This window comes from Epinephelus fuscoguttatus, linkage group LG12 (genome assembly GCF_011397635.1).
Source record: "Epinephelus fuscoguttatus linkage group LG12, E.fuscoguttatus.final_Chr_v1".
Lineage (NCBI taxonomy): Eukaryota > Metazoa > Chordata > Actinopteri > Perciformes > Serranidae > Epinephelus > Epinephelus fuscoguttatus.
The window spans coordinates 10895491-10921755 of record NC_064763.1 but is presented as its reverse complement, the minus strand read 5'-3'; the positions used below and the strand labels follow the sequence as shown (position 1 = coordinate 10921755).

General features: G+C 39.4%; 1 protein-coding gene across 1 annotated transcript in view; it reads left to right on the top strand.

The window, feature by feature from the left end:
• The window catches only part of LOC125898063 (oligophrenin-1-like), a 28633-nt gene extending 3205 nt beyond the window's left edge, over window positions 1-25428 (top strand). The window contains 22 exon segments of the mRNA XM_049591687.1: window positions 89-160; window positions 1994-2095; window positions 2185-2295; window positions 3002-3106; window positions 3211-3340; window positions 3433-3533; window positions 3686-3777; window positions 5865-5943; window positions 10746-10779; window positions 10946-11008; window positions 11629-11703; window positions 13436-13520; window positions 13993-14094; window positions 15168-15211; window positions 16506-16527; window positions 16759-16918; window positions 18984-19131; window positions 19977-20285; window positions 20958-21105; window positions 23303-23353; window positions 24039-24084; window positions 24225-25428. Of these exon segments, the coding sequence (XP_049447644.1) occupies window positions 89-160; window positions 1994-2095; window positions 2185-2295; window positions 3002-3106; window positions 3211-3340; window positions 3433-3533; window positions 3686-3777; window positions 5865-5943; window positions 10746-10779; window positions 10946-11008; window positions 11629-11703; window positions 13436-13520; window positions 13993-14094; window positions 15168-15211; window positions 16506-16527; window positions 16759-16918; window positions 18984-19131; window positions 19977-20285; window positions 20958-21105; window positions 23303-23353; window positions 24039-24084; window positions 24225-24230 (2085 nt within the window). The 3' untranslated portion in view covers window positions 24231-25428.
• Window positions 25429-26265: the final 837 nt, after the last annotated feature.

Below are 26265 nucleotides of genomic sequence, written 5' to 3'. Positions count from 1 at the left end.
TCGTACATATGGTGATATAGTACGTACACTGTGTGTTTGTGCATGTAGATGCACCACAATAATGGCTGCTCCATGTTTGCCTGTCCAGGTCCAGAACGCCTCCGATCTGCTCATCAAGCCGTTGGAGAAGTTCAGGAAGGAGCAAATAGGAGTCACAAAAGTGAGTGTTTTCAGCTAGTCCTCCGCTGTAGTCAGGTCTTGAGTCAGCACTGAAAGCATTGTTCTCCTGTTGCTATGCATCATTGTACAACATACCTTCCTGAAGCGTTTACACAGACCAAACAGGTTGTCAGGACCTACTTCCCCAAATCTATTTGTGCGTGAAACATGAACCCATTTAAGATCACTAATATATAGTCTGTTCTTCCTCTTTGACAGAAACTTTAATGTGGAAAGACATTTTGTTGAAAGCAGTTTTGTAGGTTGAGAACAGCTCATGTTTTTCCAAGGTTTGGCCCCCTGTGCTGCTTCACCAACATTTTATTTTGCTTTTAAAGTCATCAGGGAACTCTGTGGGATATCACCTTGATTATTCACAGTGACATTTGAGTTTCTGTCTGGTTGTGCTCTGGTGATTATAAGAGTTTCTTTCCACTTTCCAGTGTATTTATTAACCAGCAGCTTTCTGTAATTCTCGCTGCTGTGCTGATGCTCATTTAGTCCACAAGTGGAATTGTAATGTGCATGAAATATACAGGTCCTAGATGACTTAGACAATTACTTCATGTTAAAACCATATTGATAACAAGTCATGTTTTAATGTATGGCTTATCCAACAATGTTTCTGCTTGTTCCAATAACTAAATGTAACAAAACACTGCAAATGATGATGTTGATTGGGGTTCAGTCAGTTGCTGCCCAAGCAAGCGCTGTACTTAACTTCTTTAATTTAGTTTCAACCACAGGTCTGTGGCGATTCACACACTCCAAATTATTGCTTTGCTGGCACTGGTGATGCAGTTGTCTGCTGACATCTGTCTGATTAGCTGCATGTCTGTGCTCAGCTCATAGGTGGTAGCTCAAACTTAAAGTAGTGCAGTGATATTTTAATTCTGTTTGACACAAGGTGCATAATACGTTTGACTTGTCAGCTGAGCCCCCTGGGAGTTTTTAAAAGTGAAATGAGGCGTTAAAAAGTGTTGTCGTTATTTTCCATTACTGTGGCAGCAGGAAGCAGGAAGCCGTTGCGGCAGCTTGATTATGGCGCGATTGACACAATTTTAAAAATAACTGACACGCTAAGTTCAAACCTCAGTGGCATTGCCATAAATGCGTTAATGCTGACAGCCCTAATAACAACAACAACAGAATAATGTCCTGGTTGAGAAAATCAGGGTTTTCTTAATGAGCGGAAAAAGGGAATTATGTCCTTTACGATGAGTGCGAGTGTACAATGCTCAAAAGAGAAGACAACAACAGAGGAAGTGTTGGAAGGATAAAATTTACTAGAACAGCTTTTCTTTTCTGCATACTCCCAGAGTCCTACTAGATGAACTCAAGTATGTCTGCATTGACACTGCCTGTAATATTTCAAATGTGTCCTTTTAGACTGATTTTTAATTGGATGTTAATGAACTATCTTTAGGTCGGTTTGGTCCTATTTGTTGTCTAAAGGCTGTAGTTAGTAACTTCTATGAAAATAACTTATTTGCTGAAATGGTCACTACATACACACGGTATTATATGTGACAAATAGTCTATGAAAAAAATGAAGACCCTCCTCCTACTTCTTCTAATCACATTTGCTAGAAACTCTGAGTTGAGGAGTCTCTAATGCAGCTGTCAATCATGTTTCTGAGATTGCACTGGCTGTTTCTCAAATGTTTTCAGAAAAGTATTTTAGTGTACTGTTTAGCTGTAAAATGAGAATGTTTGTGACTTAGTTGCCATGTTGGAAAAAGTGGACTGAATACCAAGCACCGGCCACTGCTTGGACCATCGTCAGCTACATGTAACACGTACTATATTCAAAATGATCTCATTTGTCCTGCAGGAAAAGAAAAAGAAGTTTGAGAAAGAGAGTGAAAAATATCACTCCCAGGTAGACAAACACCTGAATCTCTCCGCCAAGAAGAAAGAGAGTCAGCTTCAAGAGGTACAATAAGGATTCATCAGCTATATAGTGAAATGTAGAACTGAAAGCAACACAGAGGTCACTGTCTAATATGTCTTTTCCTACTACAGGCTGATGATCTTCTTGACAGAGAGCGAGTGAACTTCTATGAGTCGTCAGTGGAGTATGTGTACCAGATCCATCAGGTGCAGGACAGGAAGAAGTTTGATGTGGTGGAGCCGGTGAGTGCTATCTGTGGTCTTTTTACTGCAACACACATGTAACTGGAGAGCGAGGAAGGAAATACACTACACTTTAAGGTCCAGTGTATAGAACTTAGGGGGATATATTGGCAGAAATGGATTGTAATATTGTAAGTATGTTTTCTTGTGTATAGTCAGCTGAAAATAAGAATCGCTGTGTTTTCGTTACCTTAGAATGAGCCGTTTATATCTACATAGGGAGTGGGTGCTTGTCTAGGAGTTCGCCATGTTGCACCACCATGTTTCTGCATTAGCCCTGAACAGACAAACCAAACATTAACTCTAGAAGGGCCATTCAGATTGGCTGGTTGCAGCCCCTCTGCAGCAAGCCTAAGTTTTTCAACATGAAACTGCTCTATTAAGTGTTTTAACTATGTTCATTCTGTGTTTAATCACCTGGTTCATGATTATACTGTCTGTGGTGGTCTGCAGATAATTCATCTCTTGGTAAAAACCTCCCAGACAGTGAACACCTAAGGAATCCTAACTGAGAGTTTGCGCTTGGCACATGGGAGAAGTTTCAGCTGGTTGCAATCTGCAATCCTCACTGCTAGATGCCACTAAATTCTACACACTGATGATAGATGATAAATCAAAATGCCCCAAATTTTCCATCTATTCTTCTTGGCAGTGGTTCTTCTGTTTGGCTCTTTCAAAAGCAGTAACTCTTTCTTTGGTTGGACAGGTGCTGGCGTTTCTTCACAGCATTTTTACGCTCAACAACTTGACAGTGGAGATGACTCAGGACTTCATGCCTTACAAGCAAGAACTGCAGCTCAGCTTGCAGAATGTAAGTGGTGTTACTGGCAGCAAATTATTGCCATAAGTGAGATTTGATTTCGTTTAATGGGATGTCCATAAGATTTTAAAGCAGGTGTCTGGTTTTGCCGGCAGACGAGAAACCACTACGAGAGCACTAGCGAGGAGATGGAGGAGCTGATGAAGAGGATGAAACACCCATCCCAGATCAGTAAAATGCACAGTTTGCTGCCCATGGAGGGTTATCTGTACTGTCAGGAGAAGTGTACGTGTACTTGATGTTTATTCAGAAGCGTGATGCTTGTACTTGCTGGAATTCCCTCTGACAAGGCCTGACCTGTTTTTTTCTCCCATCAGGGGCTTTGGGCGTGTCATGGGTCAAATATTATTGCAAGTATCACAAGGAGGGGAGACAGCTGGTCATGGTGCCTTGTGAACAGAAGCCTACTACTAAACAGGTGCTTCACTGAAAGGAAATATGTAATTATTACAATTCAACCCCAGACAAACATGCTCCAACATCCACAGTATCTGTAGCCAGTATATGTCATCACTCTGCTGTCATTGTCTCCATCACACGTACCAAGTTGGTTTGTCTTTCTTTCTGCAGGGCACGACGCAGCTGACACTGAAATCCTGCATCCGCCGCAAGACAGAGTCCATAGACAAGCGCTTCTGCTTTGACGTGGAAACTAATGAGAGGTTAGTGCAAACAAATCTGTGACACTGAGAGATGAGGCAACACGAAAGCCTTGTGGGATAAACAGGTCCGGGCGGTGAGGTGAACAGGTGGCTCACAAGGACAGAGTGTGGGGGCTAAATGGACTCTAGCCCAAACAATCCCTAAGCAACAGGGATGGGCTGGAAACAGATGGCAAACTCTGTGATTTTAGGAGAAGGAACATTACAAGCTCATATTTATATAAGCAGGCCATTCAGTACAAAATGCACCTGAGCCATAGGCTGTTCTGTCATATTTAGGTTTCTTGAAATCTGTGGAAATACTCGGAGTGTCAACGGGGTGTTTTTAAAGGTTTAAAAGCTGCTTGAATTATTCATTAATTGCTTAAAAAGTGTCTCTGAATGTTGAGCAACTAGTTTGTACCAGTGTATGAACTGAACAACAGTACACTGAGGAGCTGGCCATTTGATAAACTGAAGGTGGCAGTGCAGTCTAGTGTAGAAGGTAATGTTGTTGGCTCAAGATGGTTTAAGGCAAGCCTGAGTGTTCCTGAAATCAAGGGCGAAGGTTTTGTGTCAGCATCTGGTGGGACACGTATCAAACCAAATCTGAGGGTCAGACAACTAATTTCCTGCATTCTAGTGAATTTTTATGCACCATTTTTGTCTTTTATGGTGAAAATTAATTATCCAGTTGTGCCTAATTCCATCTTCTTTCCATTTTATGGCATATTGCAGCAGTTGCTTTTGAGGTTGCATACGGCCACCACTTACTTTGCCACAGACAGTAGCCCTTTTTACACAAAGTTCACACTTTAGGACTGCTGTTATGTCCCTCCATTACACAGCCTTTGTCTTTTTATGCAGAACCAAAAAGGGGAGGCCTCATGCTGCCCCAGTGTTTGATTTTAAAAAGCATGCCAGCATCCTGACGGGCATGACGTGTAACGCAACAATGGCATTACATGGCAATAACAATCATTTACTGTCCCTGTTATATGGCAGCTCATCTTGTCCTCTGCTCAGAGGGTGTGGACCTCCAGGACCTGTCTCACTATTTTTTAGACATTTTCAGCTGCTGTTTTTTTTACACTTGAGATAACTGCTAAGTGCTGTTAGCTGCAGACTTGCTGCCTGCTTAGAGATGAGACAACTCTGTCCCTCCATTTCACGATTGTACCTTTTATACAGAACGGCAAGGTGAAAAAACAGTGCTACATTCCCACCTCAGAAGAGTCAGTGTAAAACAGGCTGATAACAATGGCATAACATGGCAATAACAATCATTTACCGTCTTTGATGTATGATAGCTCCCAGACCTTATCGTCTCCGACATTTTTTGCCACTGTTTTTCATCTCTGAGCTAGCTACTAACTGCTTCTAGCTGCTGGCAGTGGGTTTCTCCACGGCTGTCCCTCATAGACAGATGACAATTAGGTGCTGTGGCTACCTCTGCTGTTGGCTTAAAGGCAATACAACTCCTTCCCCGCATTCTGTGATTGCACCTTTTATAGGGAGGTGGATAATGGCGTGATATTCCCGCATTCAACAGGCAGTGTAAAAGGGGCTACTGTTGTGTCTATGAGTTGTGTTCTAGCAGTTTCTAGAAATACAAGTCTGCTGCTACAGCCCCCTTCCCCACGAACATCATGGCTTTGACAGACACTAGGATTATATATTTAGCTGTCAATAGAAAAGTTATTTTATAAGAGTTTTAAGGTTTTCATAGTTAGTTGATTAGTGCAGTTGGCAGAAAGACTTTTAAACAGTTGTCTTAGTTAACAATTGATTCAGTAGCCCACAAGCTGTAAAATTTGGCACCAGATTTTGTTTCTTCTGTAGAAGACAGATTGCAACAATGGATTTTCATCATCTCTACATGCTTGTCTTATTCATCTCCATTCGCTACCTCCATCATTAACATCGGCGTGTTACTTCAAATAAGTTTTTCTTCTTGTGGTGTCCAACCTGTTCTGCTTGACAAATGTGTAAGAGCTTAAAAAAACTAATTGTTTGCAATTGTTGGATACTGTAGCACTGCATCGTGTCACTGAATAACTTAATTGCAACCTTGGCCTCTTTAATGGCATTTGTTACTGTTTCCATAGAAACACACCCGTCACTTTCCAAGCTCTTTCGGAGGGAGACAGGAAGCTGTGGATGGAGGCCATGGATGGAAAAGAGCCTGTGAGTTCATTTCTCATCTCATTTTGGGTTATTCTTCTCTGAGATATAATTTTTGTGAAGGCTGCTTTTCTGCCAAAGATATCTACAATGCAATATGGAGTCTGCTTACTGAGGGGAGACATGGCTACTGGCTATTGTGCTGACGTATTAAACTTTCCATTTCCAATCTGTTTAACAGAGTCTGTCCAACCCTGTTTTAAATCACATCTCCTTCTATGTTGGCAGGTAGTTAAATCTGTAAAAACAACTTTGTTTAAGAGGAAGGAAACTAAGTTATCAAGATTAATCTCACTCGCAGCTTCCTAATTGGATTGCACCCAATTACATGTGTTCTATAGTACCAATATCTGTCTGTTGAAGTGTGGAACAAATGAATGATTAATTAGTTAAGTTGTGTGTTGTTTTAAATGATGATATTTATTGGTTTTAAGGAAACAGTGTCATGTTTCGTTATTAAATCCATCATGTAAGACACATGGCAGCTCACATGTGACAACTGTTAAGTCCCACAGGATGTAGGCATGGATGATCTCATTATGGCTTCTCTATTACAGATGTGTTAGATGGTATGAAGCTTGTTAGGCACATCATGCCATCAGCGTAGATCTGAATGATGGCACCGGGTTAGTCTTAATGTCCCCTTACAGCAGGGCTGACTTCACACCATTGTATTGTTTTTTTTTTCCTTGCTTTTCATCCTCAGTCATTTTAAGGTGTTAATGGAAAACTGAACTCTCTGGAAAAAAATGCCAAATGTTTGATCTGGAAAACCTTACTGCTCCCACAGTCTGTTTCTGTATTCAGCAGTTTTTAAGCCATGAAATACCAATTTTCCTCACTAGCAATTTTCTCAGAGTTCTTTTATATTAAGGTTAAGGTTATAGGTTAAATGGTAGCTGTCGTGTGGACAAAACGAATAGACCGTCGCTATTAGAGGATGTGAAAATAACACAAGGCACACTTCTCAGTGCCCTCTTCCTGTGCAACTTCCCTAATGACTTCTGTATATCATGCAGATTTCACAAGAGCTTTTCCACCCGCTCTGCCCAAATATTGTCAAGCAAAGATCCACTGCAATGCGCGACTGCCAGGTCTGCAGTCTGAGCTCTCAGTCCGGACAAGGATCAGCTCTATGGTGTTCTGTTAGAGTCATCTCTCCTGCCACACTGGCTCTTCAACTTTATTACAGCCTTTTGAATTGCTGCAATATAAGGTGCAGTCATATGGACACTGTGTTAACTCATCGTGCAGCACGCCGTTGCATACTCGCATGTGTTTCAACCTGTGTCTGTACACACAACTTTTGACACTTCCTCATACTCTGCTGTCTCATTGTTAATCTCTTGAGCCCAGAACTTTGCTCTGAAAGCATGCTGACTTTCTTGCACCTTTAATGTACAGTGTTCATCTGATACACTGGAAAGCAGCAACTATTGTGAAAATAGATAAATTGTAAAGTCACTTTTTAGGCAAAATTTCCAAATACTCACTAGTTCCAGCTCCTCAGTGTGAGGATTTGCTGCAGATTTTTTCACGTATTAACTGAATATTTTTGGCTTTTAGACTGCTGGTGGGGAAAAATAAGTAATTTGGCGGTGTCACCCAGGGTTCTCACTATTTTCTGATATTTTATTGACAGTACTGATAAGCAATTGATCGAGAATTATCTGCAGAATAAAGCAATAATAAAGTAATCGTTAGTTGGAGCCTAAATAGACACACGTTGGCTATAATTTCAGAGGTTCTGTGCCAATACTAAACATCCCCAGGAGCTCTGGAAGCAAACACAGGCAGACGCCGGTCTCTACAGGCAGCCGTCCGTTAGTCCATAAGTGTCTCTTTCGGAAACTTTGTCACATTTCCAAACCAAGAAGCAGTTGACATGCATGAACCTACATGCCAATATGACAAATGTAATCCTACACCCACAGATCACTTCAAGGCCCCCTTTGTGCACTTTCCACTGGAACCTCTAATAGGTTAAAAGAATTTGGCATTAAAGTGTTGGACAAAGAGAAAAATGCTCACATGTTCCTCTTCAAACTTGCCTAATATACTCTAGAAAAAGCTCAGTTTACACTGTCAGTAAGTGGTTTCTCTGATGGTAGCTTTATTATCTGTGCAGGAGGCTGTATTCACAAACATTCTAAGAATACTTTCAGAGTTGCTCCTAGCTTAGCCTAAAGAATTCTAGCAAGAATTCCTAGCTTAAAGGGATAGTGCACCCAAAAATGAAAATTCAGCCATTATCTACTCACCCATATGCCAACAGAGGCCCTGGTGAAGTTTTAGAGTCCTCACATCCCTTGCGGAGATCGGCGGGTGGAGCAGCTAGCACACCTAATGGTAGACGGCACCCCAGACTAACGTCCAAGAACGAAAATTGAATCCACAAAGTATCTCCATACTGCTCATGCGTAGTGATCCAAGTGGGCTGCAGCCCCGACATAAAAGTTGTTTTTGACTGCTTCTCTGTGCTCCGCGTTCACGTGTGCACGCTCAGGGTTATCAGTGATCTCTGAAGAGCTGCAGTCTCGTCAGTACTGATGTCCAGATTCTCAAGTGCAGGCATCGCCAATTCCCAGTCTGAGCAGCAAAGACTTTCCTCATCTGTTGGCATTGCTTTGCATTTGAAACAACTACACCACCAGGTTTCCAGTGCTTGACTCCGGTATTCTGCGGCTGGCTTCAGGCTCATGAGCTGCAGCGGCTGCTTCGTCCAGGAGCCTGAGTTCCGTCCGTATACTCGGGCTCAAACAAATCGCGCAGGCGCACACACGTGAGCGCGGAGCACAGAGAAGCAGTCAGAGCTACAGGCTACAGTGAGGCTAAAAACAGAGTTAATATAATGTTTTTTGAAACAACTTTTTATGTTGCGGCTGCAGCACACTTGGATCACTATGGATGAGCAGTATGGAGATACTTTGTGGATTCAATTTTGTGTTCTTGGACGTTAGTCTGGGGCGCTGTCTACCATTAGGTGTGCTGGCTGCTATACCCGCCGATCTCCGCAAGGAATATGAGTACTCTAAAACTTCACCAGAGCCTCCGTTGGCATATGGGTGAATAGATAATGGCTGAATTTTCATTTTTGGGTGCACTATCCCTTTAAGAGTGATTTAGGAGAATTCTCACAAAGTTTTACCTTTGCTGAAGGGGTGTGGTTGACCCTGTTGCTAACATGCTAACTATTATTTCTGTGTCACTAGTCACTTGAAACAAATTTAGGACGATAGGAGACAGGTTGAAATAAACTGAAATTTCCTTTTAAATATGTGATTGGTTGTCCTATTGTGAGCCTACAAGGTGAAAACATCAAATGAAAATGATGTGATTTGTGTCACAATATGAGACTGTGAAAGTGTTGTCATTGTTAGTGTGATTACCCTGCTGATGGAAGGTAACTTGACATAGACCCAAGTCATCACTGCTGAACTGCAGCTTTTTTCATTTGCCAAAAGTCTTAGTGTTGTGATCACTTTCATTCTAGCTTTATTGTGTTATTGGATTGAAGTTGCACTCATTGGGTCCCCTCGGCCATTTCAAAGCATGGTTGCAGGATTTTTGTACGCAGTCATCTATATGCCAATGTCATGGTGTATTTTAGCTGGTCTCTGTAATCATGTGTAGTTGCCCCTGTTATATGTTTCTTACGGTTCATTTGTAGCATATATTGAAATACTTTTTGGCTTTTCTTTGCAGTAATCTCATTAGGTGTTTTATATTGCTTGTTTTAGAGCTGTATATTTTTATTTTGTATTTTTGGTCTATGTTGTATGGCTGTAAGTTTATGTTGCCACCAGTCTCGGCCAGGACACTTTTGAAATATAATAAGATTTTTAACCTCAAGAGGTTTTTTCTTATAAAATAAAGGCTAAATAAAGTTTAAATAAATAAATAAAATATTGTGAGCTATCTCAGAGTTTTGTCACTAGGAGTAACTCTCTATACTAGGAAGCTTTGTGAATTTGGCCCCAGATTTGCTTTTTGAGGAATAGCTTCCATGTGATCTTATTTTTTGAATTAAAGTAACTTGGTGCCATGAAAATACCAAAACAGAACATGTTAGATTTCAGAGATTTTGAGTCATTTCCAAATGGGAGAATAAAGAAGTAGTTATTCTCTTACCAGGTCTAAATCAATATCAGGGCGTGATGGTGATATTTCGCACTTAGAGTGCCCTGTGACAACAAGCACTCGTCCCTGCTGAAGAGTCCTTGAACAAGACTCTACTGTCTCCAGCTGCTCTGTTGCTGGCCCTGACCTCTGACAGCCATCAGTGGATCAGTGGGGAGGGCGACACAGTGAAAAAACTGAAAACCAAACCAGCTATTTTTGGGGAAGAAAAGACGTCCTGGCTGAGAGTTACTGGTGACTACGCCTGTAGTTATATACTGGTTTTAATTTTAAAGCTTTGCAATATTGCTCCCAAGTAAACTGAATTCTTTTCATGTGTTTGGTTGTTTATGATTTGGGAATCTGTCCTGTTTTCCACCAGTTAATATGACACACATTCTGTCCACTCATCCTTTTTTCTCTCTGTTTCCATGATTATTGTTTTCATGTCATTTGAATCTGCTCATAAGGTGAACTGGAACATTGTGCTAATAGTTTCATAAACTATCTGGGAAGCTATCACTGTATCTGGGAAGTTTGGATTCAGCTTTGTGTCCTCCTGCCATCATCAAATGTTTCTCTCGGTTTTAAGTAAGATGTGTTCAATAATTATGCTGACGGCCAGTCGTAGATTTTTCCATGTTTCATGTTTTTAATTTCCTTTTACATTTTTTTTTTCATTTCAGATCTATCATTCCCCAATTCACAAGCAAGCTGAAAGTAAGTCAGTCATCATAATGCTCAAAGCCTTACATTGTGATGTTATGAGATGTAGACACAGTTGTACTTTACATCTCATCTCACTGAATGCATCAGTATTCCTTTGTCTGAAAATAATTGATTGCTTTTAAATCTGCCCATTTTTGTCTGTCTTTTACTTCTGCAGTGGAGCTGAATGAGTTTGGATTCAAGTTTGTGCGAAAGTGCATCAATTATGTTGAAACAAAAGGTAAAGGGTCCTAATTGAGGTTTATCCCACCTGTGTTTAGTTCTGTTAGTTTGCCTATTTGCCCTGAAGGGGGTGCAGTTGAGTCATAGGTTACATGACAAAGAAAAAACCCCTTTATTATAATACTGTAGTCTGAGATAATAGTCTACTTCAGATTGTACGGAATTTTGATAATCACATTTTATCCTGCATTATGAATGTCTGCCTGTCTAATTTCTTTTAAGAATATTTTTTTCCACAATTACTTCTTTAACAAAAGCCATTCTCTCCATGCATGCTTAACCTTGGAAGCCCCAATGACTCAAAACTATCCTGACGGAAAATGTAACCTTATAATTCTACAGTCACAATATGTTTCTCCAGTCGAGTGATTCATCTTACAGGAACGGAGTGAAGTGCTCCGGCCATTAGCATGTCATTTGACTCATGATCCAAGCATGGCACGTTATTCACTCTCAAACTAAATGGTTAAATTAAGCGTTCACAATCAGCAAAGAACATCTGCATCTTAATTCAGGCTCCTGCAGCCTCTGAAGAGAAACATGTGGTACATCTCCACTGCTCTGTATTTGTCCAGATTACACTCCTGTTCTCTTTGCCTCCCCCTCTCCTCTTTCCAGGACTCACGCAAGAAGGCGTGTACAGAACAGTTGGCAGCAACATCCAAGTGCAGAAGCTTTTAAATGCCTTCTTTGGTAAGGAAATAAGTCTCTGGATGTGTTGTACATCTGTCCATTCACTGTGTTTCTTCAATTGGGCTGGTCGTTCTTTTTGAGTAAAACAAAGCAGGTTCTGCCACTTGATGACAAGAATGAATGACAAAGAAATATCAGCAGCCTGCTGACTCTCAGTGCCCCTGAGAGTCCTCCCACCTTAATGTGGCTGTACATTGTATTTTTATACAATGGATCAAATGGCTATGCATTAAAGACGTTGTTTATAGTGGCAAACTGGCAAAGAATTATCAGCCAACTGTGCTGGTCTCTTTAGCTCAACTTAGCTTTAAAGAGTCTTTTAACTCATTGCTTTGATTTTCAGCCTCTCAACTTCAGTTTAGTTTCTCACCCTGGCTGCTGTCATGGCATCGTTTTCAGGAGCAACAGGCAGCTGTTTTCAGTAAAAGAGCTCTGAAAAGCCACAATACACTATCTGCTCAGCTCCAAACAGCAGATGAACAAAATTAGTGATGAGCTAGCAGGTGAACATAGTGCAGCAGTTAGCGACTGGAGAGCCAGATTTGTGCCTCAGGAGTATGTAGAGACCAAAAACAGAGCTACAAGAGAGTGAATATTAGACTTACATCCACCAGGTAGACACAAACACAACTCAAAATCAATGCTAATGTTGCTCTGTATCTGCTGGGTGTATAAATAAGCAATTGTTTGGTAACAAGTTAACCAAATTAGCGTTAAACGAGATGATATGTCAGTGATTTTATACCCGAGAGGCATCAGTCATTGCAGGCCTGAATAATATTTGTTAAATACTTTTTTGCAGCAGATAATTCAACTTCCCAGAGTGGGAAAAGCACATGTATAGTGCTAATGACTGCTCTGTTCTGTTTAAGTGTCCCAGTAAGCCTGACTGTGTGGCAGTCATTTCATTTCATTTTATTTTTATTTAAAAGGGACAATGTACAGCTCATACATCAATGTCACTATTTGATGCACTGTACCAGATTATAGCTTCAAGCTAATTCGCATCTGTAGTCCCTTGGCAGGTCACAGTAAAAAATACAGTACAATAGCAAAACAGATAAAAACAGTATACAAGGATAGACAGAAAATAACAAGCTACACACACTCTCACACACACGCGCACACACACCCACACGCACATGCACACACATGCACACGCACCCACACGCACAAAGTCCAAAAAACAACTTCTGAAGACCAAGTCAGTGATTACAGAGCTGAGCAGCTTTTAACAGATTTTTTAGGTTGGTTCTGAGGGGCTGACAGAGCTGCAGCTCCTCACAACATCAGGCGGGGTGTTCCACTGATTTGTGAGCCAGCATGCACAATACTGTTGTCAAAAGTATCGATTTATCAATATATGCATAATTTCAATAATCATTTTTGCAGCATCGATCCACCCATAATAGCTGCGCTTTCTCACTCTCTGTTATTGTTAATGTTTACTACAGTCATCTCTGCTAGGAACCAGGAATAAAAGTTATTATTGTCATGTTTTAGTCTTCTGTATTTATTTTTTTAATAAACATTTTAAATTGTATGCCCTTAATGTCAGTTTTCCCTCATGGTATTGGGGTCATTATTTAATGACAGCAAGCACATGTCACAACTTTATGGTAACTTTAACTAAGGTGTTAATCACAAGTGGTTACCAGTGCCATTTACATGGGATTTAACATGATGACATTAAGTATTTTCTGCTTGTTTGTCCCGATTTGCTCCTTCATAGACCCCACAAACCCAGGAGATGTGGATCTTTACAGCAGTGACTGGGACGTTAAAACCATCACAAGTGCACTGAAGTTTTATCTGAGGTATGTTTGTGTGGGAGCGGGAGACACAAAGTTCATGTTAGGAAAATACTTCAGAACACTGTGTAGTTTCAGATCTGTGGCTGATTCTTTTACTGGTATTTTATTTGTAAGATACATTAAATAATATGTCACATTATCATGTAACAGTAATTATCGTATTGTTCAGTACATCTTAATGGGTCAAAAGTCTCTGTTAATATTTTGCATACTTGCTCTTTTTATAAATCCTTGATATGCAAGGATTGAGGTGTTTTCCAAGAATCTATGTGCAGATCTAGACCCAGATGCACATTAAAGCAATTCGCTGTTATTAAAATAACAAATGCAGCCTTGACAGAGGTCGCGCTCTCTGAGTGCTCTCCTGTGTAATTGTGTAACAAATGAATGCTGCTTTTTGTTTTTTTCTCGTGTTTGATGTGGTGAGTTATATTACAGTGCTGTCTTGTTTACGAGTGTGTGTATTCATCAACAGGAGCTTGTCTGAACCTCTGATGACCTACAGTCTACACAGAGACCTCATGTGTGCTGCAAGTAAGGAAATTATCCAGCACTAAGATTAAGGAGTTTTGTATGCGTGATCACATCTCTTTGGTCTCCTTTTTACACTCTGTTCTTGGATCTCGACATACCACTAAAATGTATCCCAGACTCACTCAAAATCTAAAGGTGTGCCACAACATCCCCTTAAAAAATGTACCTAAAGTCTTAATACTTTGATTTTGCAAAGATGAGAAGAAATATTAAATTATGTGTGCGTGGAACAAATTGTCTGTGTATATTTGTACACTTGTACAAGCCCTGAAGGGCCATACACATGCCACGTCTTTAACCGCCTGGAAAACACAAGGTCAGGCGCTCTATGCAACTCTTGTGCCTACTCTATGCCTGCTTTCAAGGGCTGTGTCTGGAATTGCTTAACAACCATAACAAGCGCCGTATCATATTCTACTTGTAGGAAATCCTGATTGCAGAGCTGCTCTTCTTCCAGACAGTTTTTCAAATGTGTATTGGGCCTAAAATATTAGAAGTGAGACAAATGTAAAGCTCTGGCTCGCCCTGCGCCAAACTGACCAACTTCTTTTTCATATTTACCACAGACTGATTTTTACAGAAGAAGGAAAAGATATCTGTCAGCTGTGACTGGTTATTCCTTGTCACATGACATGCAGTGCATGCTGCTGCGTTCCAACAGTTGAACTCTGTTTATCTCAGGGCGTAGCCGTCACACCATGAAAAATAGGACTGATGCTTGGGTTACTGTTGTGTTTTGATTTCAGATACTGTATTGCAATCATAAATTTTCCATGTATCTTATGCACCTGTCCCCCTATTTTAAGGTGGATAAGCGCTGCCTGGATAAAAACCTAGATGACTGGTACAAAAACAGCATTTGTACATTAATACTGTGCAGACGGCAGGTTCAGCAGTTTAACAGGCATCACTAGGTCACTCTGAAAGACACTAAGAAAAACCTGAGTCCTCTTTTATTTATCTGTCCCACAATGTCATTGTAAAACCGAGAAGACAATGAGTTTAATAGCACCAGCCTCATTCTGTCAGTGTGTTACAGTAAGACAACTGGAGGCTTCAGTTTCCCTGGAATGTCTTTCGGTGGTTAAATGGGTGCTCCTTGTTATACGGCCTGAGTTTGTTTTGGAAACTTCCTTTTATTAGTGTCAGGCCATTGCAGTGTATGACTGTAGCCTGTTCCATATTGTGTTTAAACATGTCATGTTAATATATAACTGAAGCATTTCTGTTATCATCACAGATATTTTCACTGCACCTGAATTTTAAGATATAACAACATTTCAGTGAAAACATTTGAAAAGCAGGGATTTCCTTACTCACATACAGGGGCAGAATTTTGAATACAAACACAACCATATTTTTCATTATTGTGATATTTCCTCTTCATGAAATGGATGGTTGTAACAAAAATATTTCATACAGCAAAATACAGCAAAATTTAAACTTATCAGTATACATCGATGGCCTGGCACCTTTACGTCTAAATCTTGCCAAACCTCAACAGTGGTGGCTAGTCTTGAGTGTTCCTAAAACTCATTTCATTTTCCACCTATTACTTGGATTTTGTTTAAAATTGCACTGCTAGTGCCCCTATATCTGCTCTACACCTCATAACAGTGTGAAAATCAAAATGTGTATTTATTATAGAACTAGACCAGGGGTAGGCAAGCTGCAGCTCCAGAGCCATGTGCAGCTCTTTCGCCCCTCTCCAGTGACTTCCTGTGGCTTTGACAAAAAAACAAACAAACCCAAAATGGTTATTTAGTATTATTATTATAACATTATCATTTTTATTTATCATTGTTGTAGGCCTAAAGCAATTCTTACATCCTCCAACTGTAAAAATGTGTAGCTGATGCACTGTTTTAAAATTTCATTAATTTAAATGTGTGTCATACATCGATGGCCTGATAGTTATGGTTGCTGACTTGACCTAGACCCTAGTGGTGAAATATAAAGTTCTAATAGTGAAATTTCACAACAGACACAAGTTCACTTGAGGTAATATATGACGATATGTTCAGGCCATCACACTGAATGTTTGCTTTCACCGCCAATGCTGCAAAGTTTAAGTAACAAATAATCATAAACAGCCAACTGCAGAGGAGCAATCTTGTCTCATTTACACCTATTTTTAATGTAAATAGGGTAATTTAGACTTAAAATGCAGTGTTAGCATAGGGCTCAAATGTGTTTTGCGGCTCCAGGCAGATTTTTTTTTAATTATTTTTGGTCAAAAATGGCTCTTCTGATAGTTATGGTTGCTGACCCCTGAACTAGACCCTAGTGGATTTGAAATATAAAGTTCTAATAGTCAGAAATTTCACACAGACACTTTTTTTGAACCTTCACTTGAGGTAATATATTGATATTAATCTTGATATGTAATAAAGGATGCAAAACCTTATGGACCTCCTTCAAATCTTATGGAGCTCAGAAATGTCAATGCTGGAGATGTTTCAAGAGACTTGGTGAAGTAAGTGGCAGCAAATATCCTTGTGATTTACTGTTTTTACTGCTCCCACGGGACCTTTTGCTCTCTTTCCAAAATGATCTGAGATAATGTGTCACTTATTCAACCCATCATGATGTTTGGTTACAGTGTGTGCAGCCACAGTGAAAGCTGAAACATGTTTATGATATAAACTTCCAAAATGATCTGAGATAATGTGTCACTTATTCAACCCATCATGATGTTTGGTTACAGTGTGTGCAGCCACAGTGAAGAAAACCGGATGACCCCTTCAAACATGGCTGTTATCTTTGGACCCACGCTAATGAGAGCGAAGGAGGAGACAGTGGCGGCCATGTTGGACATCAAGTTCCAAAATATTGTTGTTGAGATTCTGATTGAGGACTCCAAAAAGGTTAGTTTTCAGACAATGCAGCCTTTGTCCGGTCTGAGATAAAAAAAAAAAAAGGTAAAAGACCATCAAAGTGAGTATTTTATAACACTTAAAGGAATAGCTTACCATTTTGGGAAATGTGCTTATTCCTTTCTTTGCCGAGAGTTTAATGATCAGGTCTTACTAAGAAAGAGAATAAGTGTATTACCCCAAATGGCAAAAATGTAATGCTTCTAATTTTATTTTGTGCAGCAGAAGTGTTTGTTTACTTTAGTTATCACCAAGTCACTAATGTTGATGAATGATTGTTCTGTGAAAAATAGCAGTCATTTGTTATCTAGACTTTATTGTTATTTATCTCCTGCTTCCTCTCATGTACAGTGGTGGAAAAAAGTTTTCGGACACCCTTAAAATTTTACACAATCTCAAATATTATCATGAAATATTTGTGGAAAAATCTTTTTTGTGTTTCAAAAGGTGTGGCTGCATTAGACAGATACAAACAAATACAAATTATATTTTTTTGTTTATTGTTTACAAGAAAAACTAACAAAACTAAATTCTTGACAGTTTCAATATGTCAGTTCTCAACATTGTCGGTATCAAAGTCAACAAATAACAGAGAATGTGTTCAAAACTGAACAAAAAATAAATAAACCATCACATCATCAAATTAATATTTAATAGTCCTGCCACTGGCACGTAGTAGAGCTCTAATCCTGGCTGGCATGTTCCCCATGAGCCTTTCACACTGTTGAGGGGTAATCTTGTCCCATTCTTCTTGAATCACTGCTTTTAATTCTTCTAAATTCTTTGGTTTATGCTTTGAAACAGACCTTTTGATAATCCACCACAGATTTTCAATGGGGCTCATGTCCGGGAATTGAGCTGGCCACTCTAAGACCTGGATACTGTGCTCCTGCAGCCAAGTTCTACTGGCCTTTGATGTGTGGCAAGGGGCATTATCTTGTTGAAACATCCAGTTTTTACCTCGACGGAACAGTGCACGCAGAAGGGAGCATGTGGGTTTCGAGAATGGTACAATACTGGGTAGAGTTCAATGTGCCATCACAGACAGTGAGATGACCAACACCAGCAGCATTCATGCATCCCCAAACCATGATACTGCCTCCACCATGCTTGACAGTAGGTACTGTACATGCTGGAGATAATGCTTCGCCTGGCCTTCTGCGTACCCTCACATTAGTAGGAGGAAGATAAAGCTGGAAACTGGACTCATCTGACCACAAAATCTTCTTCCAATTCCTGGCTGTCCAGTTCTTGTGTGCCTGGGCCCAACGATGCCGGGCTAACCTCTGTCTCTCATTGATCAGGGGCTTCTTGATAGCCTTGTAGGACCTTAAGCCATGATCTAAAAGTCGGCCACGTACAGTGCGGGTGGAACACTGGACACCAGTTTGGTTTGACCACTGCTGCTGAAGCTCCTGTGATGTCATTCGGTGGTTTTGCCTGCACATGCGGATCAGGACATGGTCATTTCTTGCTGAAGAAACCCTTGGACGCCCAGATCTTGGTTTGTCTTCCAAGCTGTTGGTTCGTCGGTATTCCTGCAGAGTGTATCCAACTGCTGAAGGACTGCATCTGCACTTCCTGGCTATCTGGCGGCAGCTGTACCCTTCCTGGCTGAGAATCTTTATCTTCAGGTGTGTTTCCTGCGTTAGGTTCCTTGTTTTAGCCATTTTTGTGTCTGAAGAACTTTCAAATGTGCTGGCTTTATGTAGACACGAAGCTTGGCAACAAAAATTGTGTCTTTTAATAAAAAGAACGACCTTCATCACTGGTACCAAAATGACCCAATACTCAGAATTTCTTATGTATTTTTATGGAACCAATCAATTTTAAGTTTTTAATGGCTTTTTTAGGATTTATTTAGTATTTTGGCTGTGACTGTACTAAAAGAAATTGCACTTGAAGACCTAAGAGTGATTCTTAATGCAATATTTCAAAAATGCATGGGGTGTCCAAAAACTTTTTTCCACCACTGTATATAATTGCATTCATTCAGTTACAGGCTGTAGTAACCACTAAACCAAAGTGTTACTGTAACATTTTTTTGTGATTACAGATCTTCAGTTATATGCCAGAGGACAGCACTGCCCCACCTGTCCCTCCTCCGCGGATCACCCCGAGAAAGCGGCAACCCATCACAATCTCCAAGCGGCCACCTCGTGTTTATCCAGCTCTTAGTCACGACCACTTGCAGCACACAGAGAGTAATTATCAGCCTCTCTTGGCTTGATTGCCATCATCATCCTCAGCATTATTCCACCCTATCTGTGCTGGATGTACAGTAGATTATTTTCAGAAAGATCTGAGCCACAACACCCCTGCAAGGTCCTTTCTTAACATTTTCTCAAGTACAGAAAAATGTGATTTACTCTAGTGTGTGCGTGTGTCCATCAAATACAATTCCAACAAATGATTACATAATCCTAAACATGGAATTTGTCAAAGAATTCTTTATTGTCTTATCCTCAAGTGTTGACAGTAAATTCCTCTGGTGCTTTTTTTAAAATTTTGAGAGCAAATAAACTTACGGATTCTACATTTTTTATTTCACATTAGTGTTTTTTCCAAGGCCTGGGGCTAAATGGTGTACTTTTCTATCTGTTTAAACCCATTATTAAATGGGTGTGTCTCCATCTTCTCATACACTGTGGCGGAGAGATTTGTTGCACCTGCAGCTTTCCCTCTCTGCCTTGGTTAAATAGTGATTTACTCTTAACTTACTGCTTGGTGTAGCCAAATAACCAGCTCTTTATGGCTAGTCCAAACATTGCGTTGTGGAAACTGTGGTTGTGTCACCAATTTAATATTTAATCATTTATATTCAGTAACATTCAGTGCATGTTTCCCTGTGCTTTGCATGTTTTGCACACTAAAGTGTATTTGAACTATTTCACACACAGAGGAAAACATTTACATTTGACTGATGCCAGAATTTACTGTACCAAGATAGGAAGAGCAGCAGCCCATTCTCATTCTCAAGATTTAGTGGTTGAGTTTACTCCAAGTACCACAACTTTGCATTAATGGTTATATTGTTTCTTTACAACAGATGGCCAGAACGACTACTCTGCTGTGGACGGGGAAGTCTCAACCAACCCTGTTCCCCTTCAGCGGACAAAACCTGTAAACTGTCCTCCACTCGTTCCAAGAGAACCTCCTCCAAGACAAGCGCTGATGCCCAGACCATCTATCCGTCAGGACAGACACTCAGACTCTGACGCTGGCAAGACAGACGATACAAGGCAAAGGCCAGATTCTTCTTCGGCAGCAAATGGGGAGTCTGGAGTCTACGTGAGCAGAGTGCCATCCTTCCAGAGCAGAAGACCACCTCCTAAAGGCACGCCAGCCAACCGAGAAGGTATGATGAACTTTCTGTGTTTATATGTCTGTAACTTTTTAAATCATGCTTGTTTATCTCCAACTAAACAAAAAAATAATTAACAGTGTTGGCCAGCTTTTGAGAAGTTCATCTGCTCATTTTCCCTCCGTCATGTGGCTCCGTTCAGTCCCTCAGAATTATTTTTCTGTCTTTGCTTAGTTTTTTATTGATGCCTGTTGCGGTAGAATTAACTGTGGTGCCAGTTGTGTAGCTCTTGATGACATGGCCTGTGACGTATTTAGGCACAGTATCCTCGCTTTACAAATTAGTCTTGGAAGCTGTTAGTCATCTGTAATGGGTTTTCCCCTGTTTTATTTATTTTTAAACAAATAAAGCCTTCTTTTTTCGCTTGTTTGTTTAAAGTTGTTACTAAGTTTGATCGCAGACATAAAGTATTTGCCAAGTTTGTTGGTTTTCTATTAAGTTATTTGCCTAAGAAAGTATGGATCTAAGCAAGCTCCAGTTCTCAGCATGTAATTGTATGGATTTTTTGTTATGACAGAACATCCATATTATAGTTAATATGGATGTTATTCCTAAACTGTTAATCCATCACAGCCTCTAGTCTTTCATTTTGCTTTTTACTGCTTTATTGCAAAAACCTTTCATTCCTGTTTGTCCTCATACATTATTACATTACTTTTTTTGTAGGAGATTCTGAAGGTCTAACCAGAATGAGGTCCACAGAGAAACATGCCATTTGCAGACCCCCTGTCAGGCCTCCCGAGCCCCCCTCCAGATTCCCTACTCCACAAAAGACCCCGAGTGCAGCCAGCAGCGAGGGCATGGCCTCATCCTAGTAAGTGCTCTTTAGATATCAAAGAGTCTGTCTACACCTTTACGATACTGGTCAAGAGGTCCAGTAAATTTTCAATAATGGATCTGCTGTTTTAATTAAAAACAATAAGGCTCACAATTTAAACAATCTTGAAGTGGAGCCAGACATTCAAAGTCACAGATTGTCAGAATCAGCAGCCCACAAGGCATTAGTCGCTTTGATGATCAAAACTGTCCAATCAAAGAATGAACACATCGCCAAGAGCAGCCAAGGGGCGATTATTTTTCAGATTCTTTATTCCCAGGATTAGTAAAAATGCTACAATCAATATTATTATATTAACAATGGATTACTCATACTGTACGTGAAAAAAGTAGCTTGAAACAGAGGTGTGGGCTCAAGTCACGCCTTGGGCTCAAATTTGGTGACTTAGGGCTTGACTTCACAACATCAAAAAAAGACTTAACTTAGACTTCAGCCTCAATGACTCATGACCTAATACCTCCCCCCAAGCTCAAAGATTAAAAATATGCTATTTAAAAGGTGTACCACAAATCAATTGATTTGCCTTTATTCCCTGAATGATCTAATAGAAACGCTGTTCTCAGCAAGTCAACACAAAATTCCTCAGATTCATTTAGTTTGAACAAATCCGACAGCGTCCAGTGAAGTTGCAGGAGAGAACCATGAAGAACTAACGTTACTTTACTGAGTGCAGGTTGGAAAAATTGATACTGAAGATAATTTTGTTTGTGTACAAAAACTACAGCGTAGTCAACAAAAAGTGAATTGCAGTATGCAACACATGCGAGTCAAAAACTACAGATGCAGACACAAAAACTTCCAACTTCATTCAACATTTGAAGTTGCTAAAATAGCAGTAAACTGAGGCTACTATTAACATAGTAAGCAAACTAATCTTTAGCTAACATTAGCTTAACAGCTAAGTAACTTTTTGACAAACTTGTTTCAACAAGCAAATACAGATTTTCAAAAGCATTTTTGTAAATTTTATGTATTATAAGTCTATTGTTAAAATGACATTACATTTGGTGAAGAGCACATTATGAGTAGTTTAGGACTCAAAACTAAAAGTTTAGGACTTGGGACTTAACTTGGGACTTGTCAGTTTTGATTTAGGACTTGAGTGCAAAGACTCTGGCTTGTAGTGAAGAACCCACAGGGAATTGTCACTGGGTTCTGCAGTTCTTCTCAGCATTACGGAGCATTTTAGTATCTTTGAGCTCATTGTTTTGGTTTTACAGACCACAACTGTACTGTTTTGGTTTACTCTGTCACTCTCTAGTTTTTAGATGCAGCACGCAGCTGTTTTCATGGGTTAAAAATCTCCAAAAACCCACAGGACACACAACCTGACAAAAATAACATCTAGCTGGTGAGCATAGTTTAGCATTTAATAACTAAAGATTATATATTTCCCTCAGGAGGTGGTGGAGACCAAAAACAGAGCTACAAGAGAGTGAATATTGGACTTAAATAAACCAGGTGCCCATAAAATGACTCGTACTAATGCACGAATACTAATGTTGCTCTGTGATTGCTGCATTTGTGAATAAGCAACTGTTCGCTAACAAGTTCAACATATCAACTTAAAGGGTGATGATATGTTGACAAAAATATTAGGGTTAAAGTTTAAGTCATTTATCTCATTCTTGGAAAAACAAAGTTGTTGTCGCATGGTACTGATTTTATTGGCTTGTTATCTTGTTTCAGACAGACAGTTATCACAAGAAAATTTGTTTGTTATCCAGAGATAACCAGCTAATTTACCTAATCTTGGGACATTTTGACTTGTCCAAACAGGAGAAGCAGAGGTGTAACTGATGACATTAACAATGGCTCTGTTCCATTAAGTGTCTCAATAAGCTGTTCCAGTGAGCCTGCACGAACAATATCAGAGAACTGGAACACTTAAATGGATTACAGTCATTACTAATGTTTTATCTTACAACTGTGCTTTCTCTGCTATAACATGCCCATAAGTCTGCCTTGATAAAGGCTTAGAAAAAAACATGGTTGCTCTTGGCTTTCATAGATAAGTACCATGCAAATTTTCCACCCAAAAATCGAGTGCAGTCCACCAAATAATATGTGCTGACTGTTGGATCAAAAAGGATTTACTGAAGTGGTTCACATGTAAGATGAATCCAGTATTTCCCTACAATACCAACATGTTGCTTTTCTTCTTTTTCTGCAGTGTCGCCTCAAAAACAAAGTTTTTTGAGAATGCCTCCAAGCATGTTGGCAGGTACGTCTGTTTTTTGTCTGTGCCCCATTTTGTCTTTTTCTTTAGACTCTAATCAGACATGCGTGTTTTTACAGTACAATAGGTGAAAGTTAATAAATACACAACAGAAGATTAAAGTTAAGATCTTCCTCCTGATGACGCAACTATGGAGATGGAAAGACACATGTCGTCTTTTATGATTTGCTTGGATGGTCCAAGTTAAGGTCCTTTCTACCCCCCTGCACTAGCAGTGATAAAGGCTGTAAAAGAAGAACATCTGAGTGGGAAGAGTTTTATTGGGAGTTTTATCAAAGAGTTAATATTTTTTTTTATTGTGATCGCCTCTATCTGTGTTCAGTTTACATTAACTTGTGGCCTCTTTTGACGGATGAATTTGTCATTTGACCTTTGGACAGAAGAAGCACAGACTGTGACTTTAGTAATCATTATCCCACAGCTGTAATATGAATATGGTGTGATGGAAGGACTCAGATCTCTTACTGAAGTATTACTAGGAATACCATATTGTGAAAATACTCTGTTACTTAATTGGACTCATCTCACAGTGTGATTCGTAATGAATCTGCAAGATCGCTACTATCACACAGTGTTTATGGGCCTTAAGGCAGATCATGAGTGGTCTTGTGGTTGAGCTGAAGCAAAAAATGGATTTGTTTAATTACCTTTTTTTTCTCTTCTCATTTAGTCCACCGCCCTCTCCGTCATCAACAGTGACAAATGTGAAGAAAGAGGTGAGATTTACTGTGATTGCGACAGAGCTAACATCATAAAAATACATGATAGATTGTTAAGAGTGTACCTATGTTATAAATTAAAACGTGTTTTTCAGTGTCTTTTTATAAAGTTAAGACAAACTGTGTTTTGTCCTCAGAATTAAAGTTACGGGGATTCACACCACATCGGATGATCTCTGCATGTGCTGTTTGTTGGGTGCTGATCAAGCTGGAGGGAGTCACCATCAATGAACTCAGTGATCTTATCGCATAGATTGAAGAAGTGGTTCTTTGTAGACATGAATGGATGTATTTGATTCCATTTGATTTTTAATAGCATGAACGATGTTTTGAGGCAACGCAGTAGCAAATGGACTTTTGAATGAGCTCACAAAGTAATTGTCTCAGAGTTTGATGATTATTCCAAAGTTAGGATGGAGTGACTGTTTTCCCCTTGTTTCAGGCCAATTGACAATAATGTCAAATAATATTACAATGTTTTGTCATTTTACAGTGTTAAAAAGTTTGAATGGCAAATTTCTTTGGAGGGAACTAACTGCCATAACTGGTTATAACTGCTTACTTAAACGTCTTCTTGTCCAAATGCTTACACTTGTTTTTAGCATTGTAAAATAGATCTCCCAAAGAAGACTAATTGATTAAATAGGTTTAATCATTATTAATCTGAAATAGATTTTTTGTTAAATATTAACTTCTTTATAAAATGGACCATTTAATGGTCTGTCAAGGAGCCTAATGAAGAAATTTCATTTAAAGATAAATTATTTCCATGGAAGGTATTTCAGTTTAGGTTCATTCAAAGAAGAATATTTAGATCTAAATTTAAATCATGTATGTCAGGTCAGACATAATGAGTCATGTGGCCATAAGTCACTTTTTAAGAGGCATTACAAAGAAGTATTGCTATAAAATGTCAGCCTGTATTCCACTCAGTGTTGTTTGAGTTTAGATAATGAATGTAATGCTAGTGTTAGTTTAATTGGGAAAAATTAAAACAGTCACTAGTGACCATCCTTTCATTCCACTTCTGACTTTGGTGTCGCCCACTTCTTACCTAATGAAGGCAGATCAGGTTGCACAGGAGAGACCTTGAAGTTTACCTGAATTTGTTGCACCTCAAAATAATAGGGATCAAAATGCAGGTCACATAAGAATCAAAAGTGATTGTTTCAATATGTGAATATAACACTCCAGTGTTTTGTTTTATTTCTTTGTTCTTAATATGGTTATGTTAATTTTACACTTGTTTTATTTTGATAACCCGACTTGAAAATTCTGGTTGTTGTCTGGTTGGATTTGTTTTCATAAAATTAAATAAAAATGAAAAAGTTCTCAACTGCACTCAAAGCTTGAAACAGAGCTGTGTGTTGACATTGATATCTGTGTTATTGCATAATGTTGTAATTCTATTTTGCTTAGTCAGAGAGCTAATGTTTGAAATCAATCATATTACATCTATTTCACATGCATTTCATGTTATTGTTTTTTTGTTGTTGTTTTTTTTTAATTGTGACATATTCTTTGACTAATTAATTTAGATGTGTATTATAATGTGGTGCCAAACCTCTTCATGCCATCAAAGTGAGACAAACAACTCATGTAAAAATGTTAAAATTAGGGTTTTTTGAGCTTATCTTTGTGTTCAGTTAGAACACTGAACTTAAGATAACTGAATGTAGAAGAGGGGTTTGTAGGGTGTATTGTGTCACTACAACGACTTTAAGATCTGTTCGGCCACATTAGAGAAAACAAAATGTTTCACTCATGTTTCTGGTGACTGGCTTTCCATTCACAAGGACATTAATGATGGAGATTGGTACATCTAAAAAACAAACCTCTCATTTGGTATCAGTCTCTGTGACAGCTGGCACTTCTTATGACAAACAAATAGCCTGATGTCTTGAACTGTGAGAAAGATATGTTGTGTGGGGAAAGTTTTAACTTCTCTAACATATTTGTTGTGCTTTTAAAACATCCAATCAGAAGCATGCAGGGGAATATGATGGGGCCTGACAATGAACCCTGTGGGATCCCAAACAAAGGGCTATTGAGTTGAACCCGGGCCGCTTGTTGATTGGCAACAGCCTTGACACTATAACAAATAATCATGATAGTGTGGTTTTGAAATTTTGAGCAGACATCAGAGAGCCATCTGACTGTGACCACAATCTTTTCTGA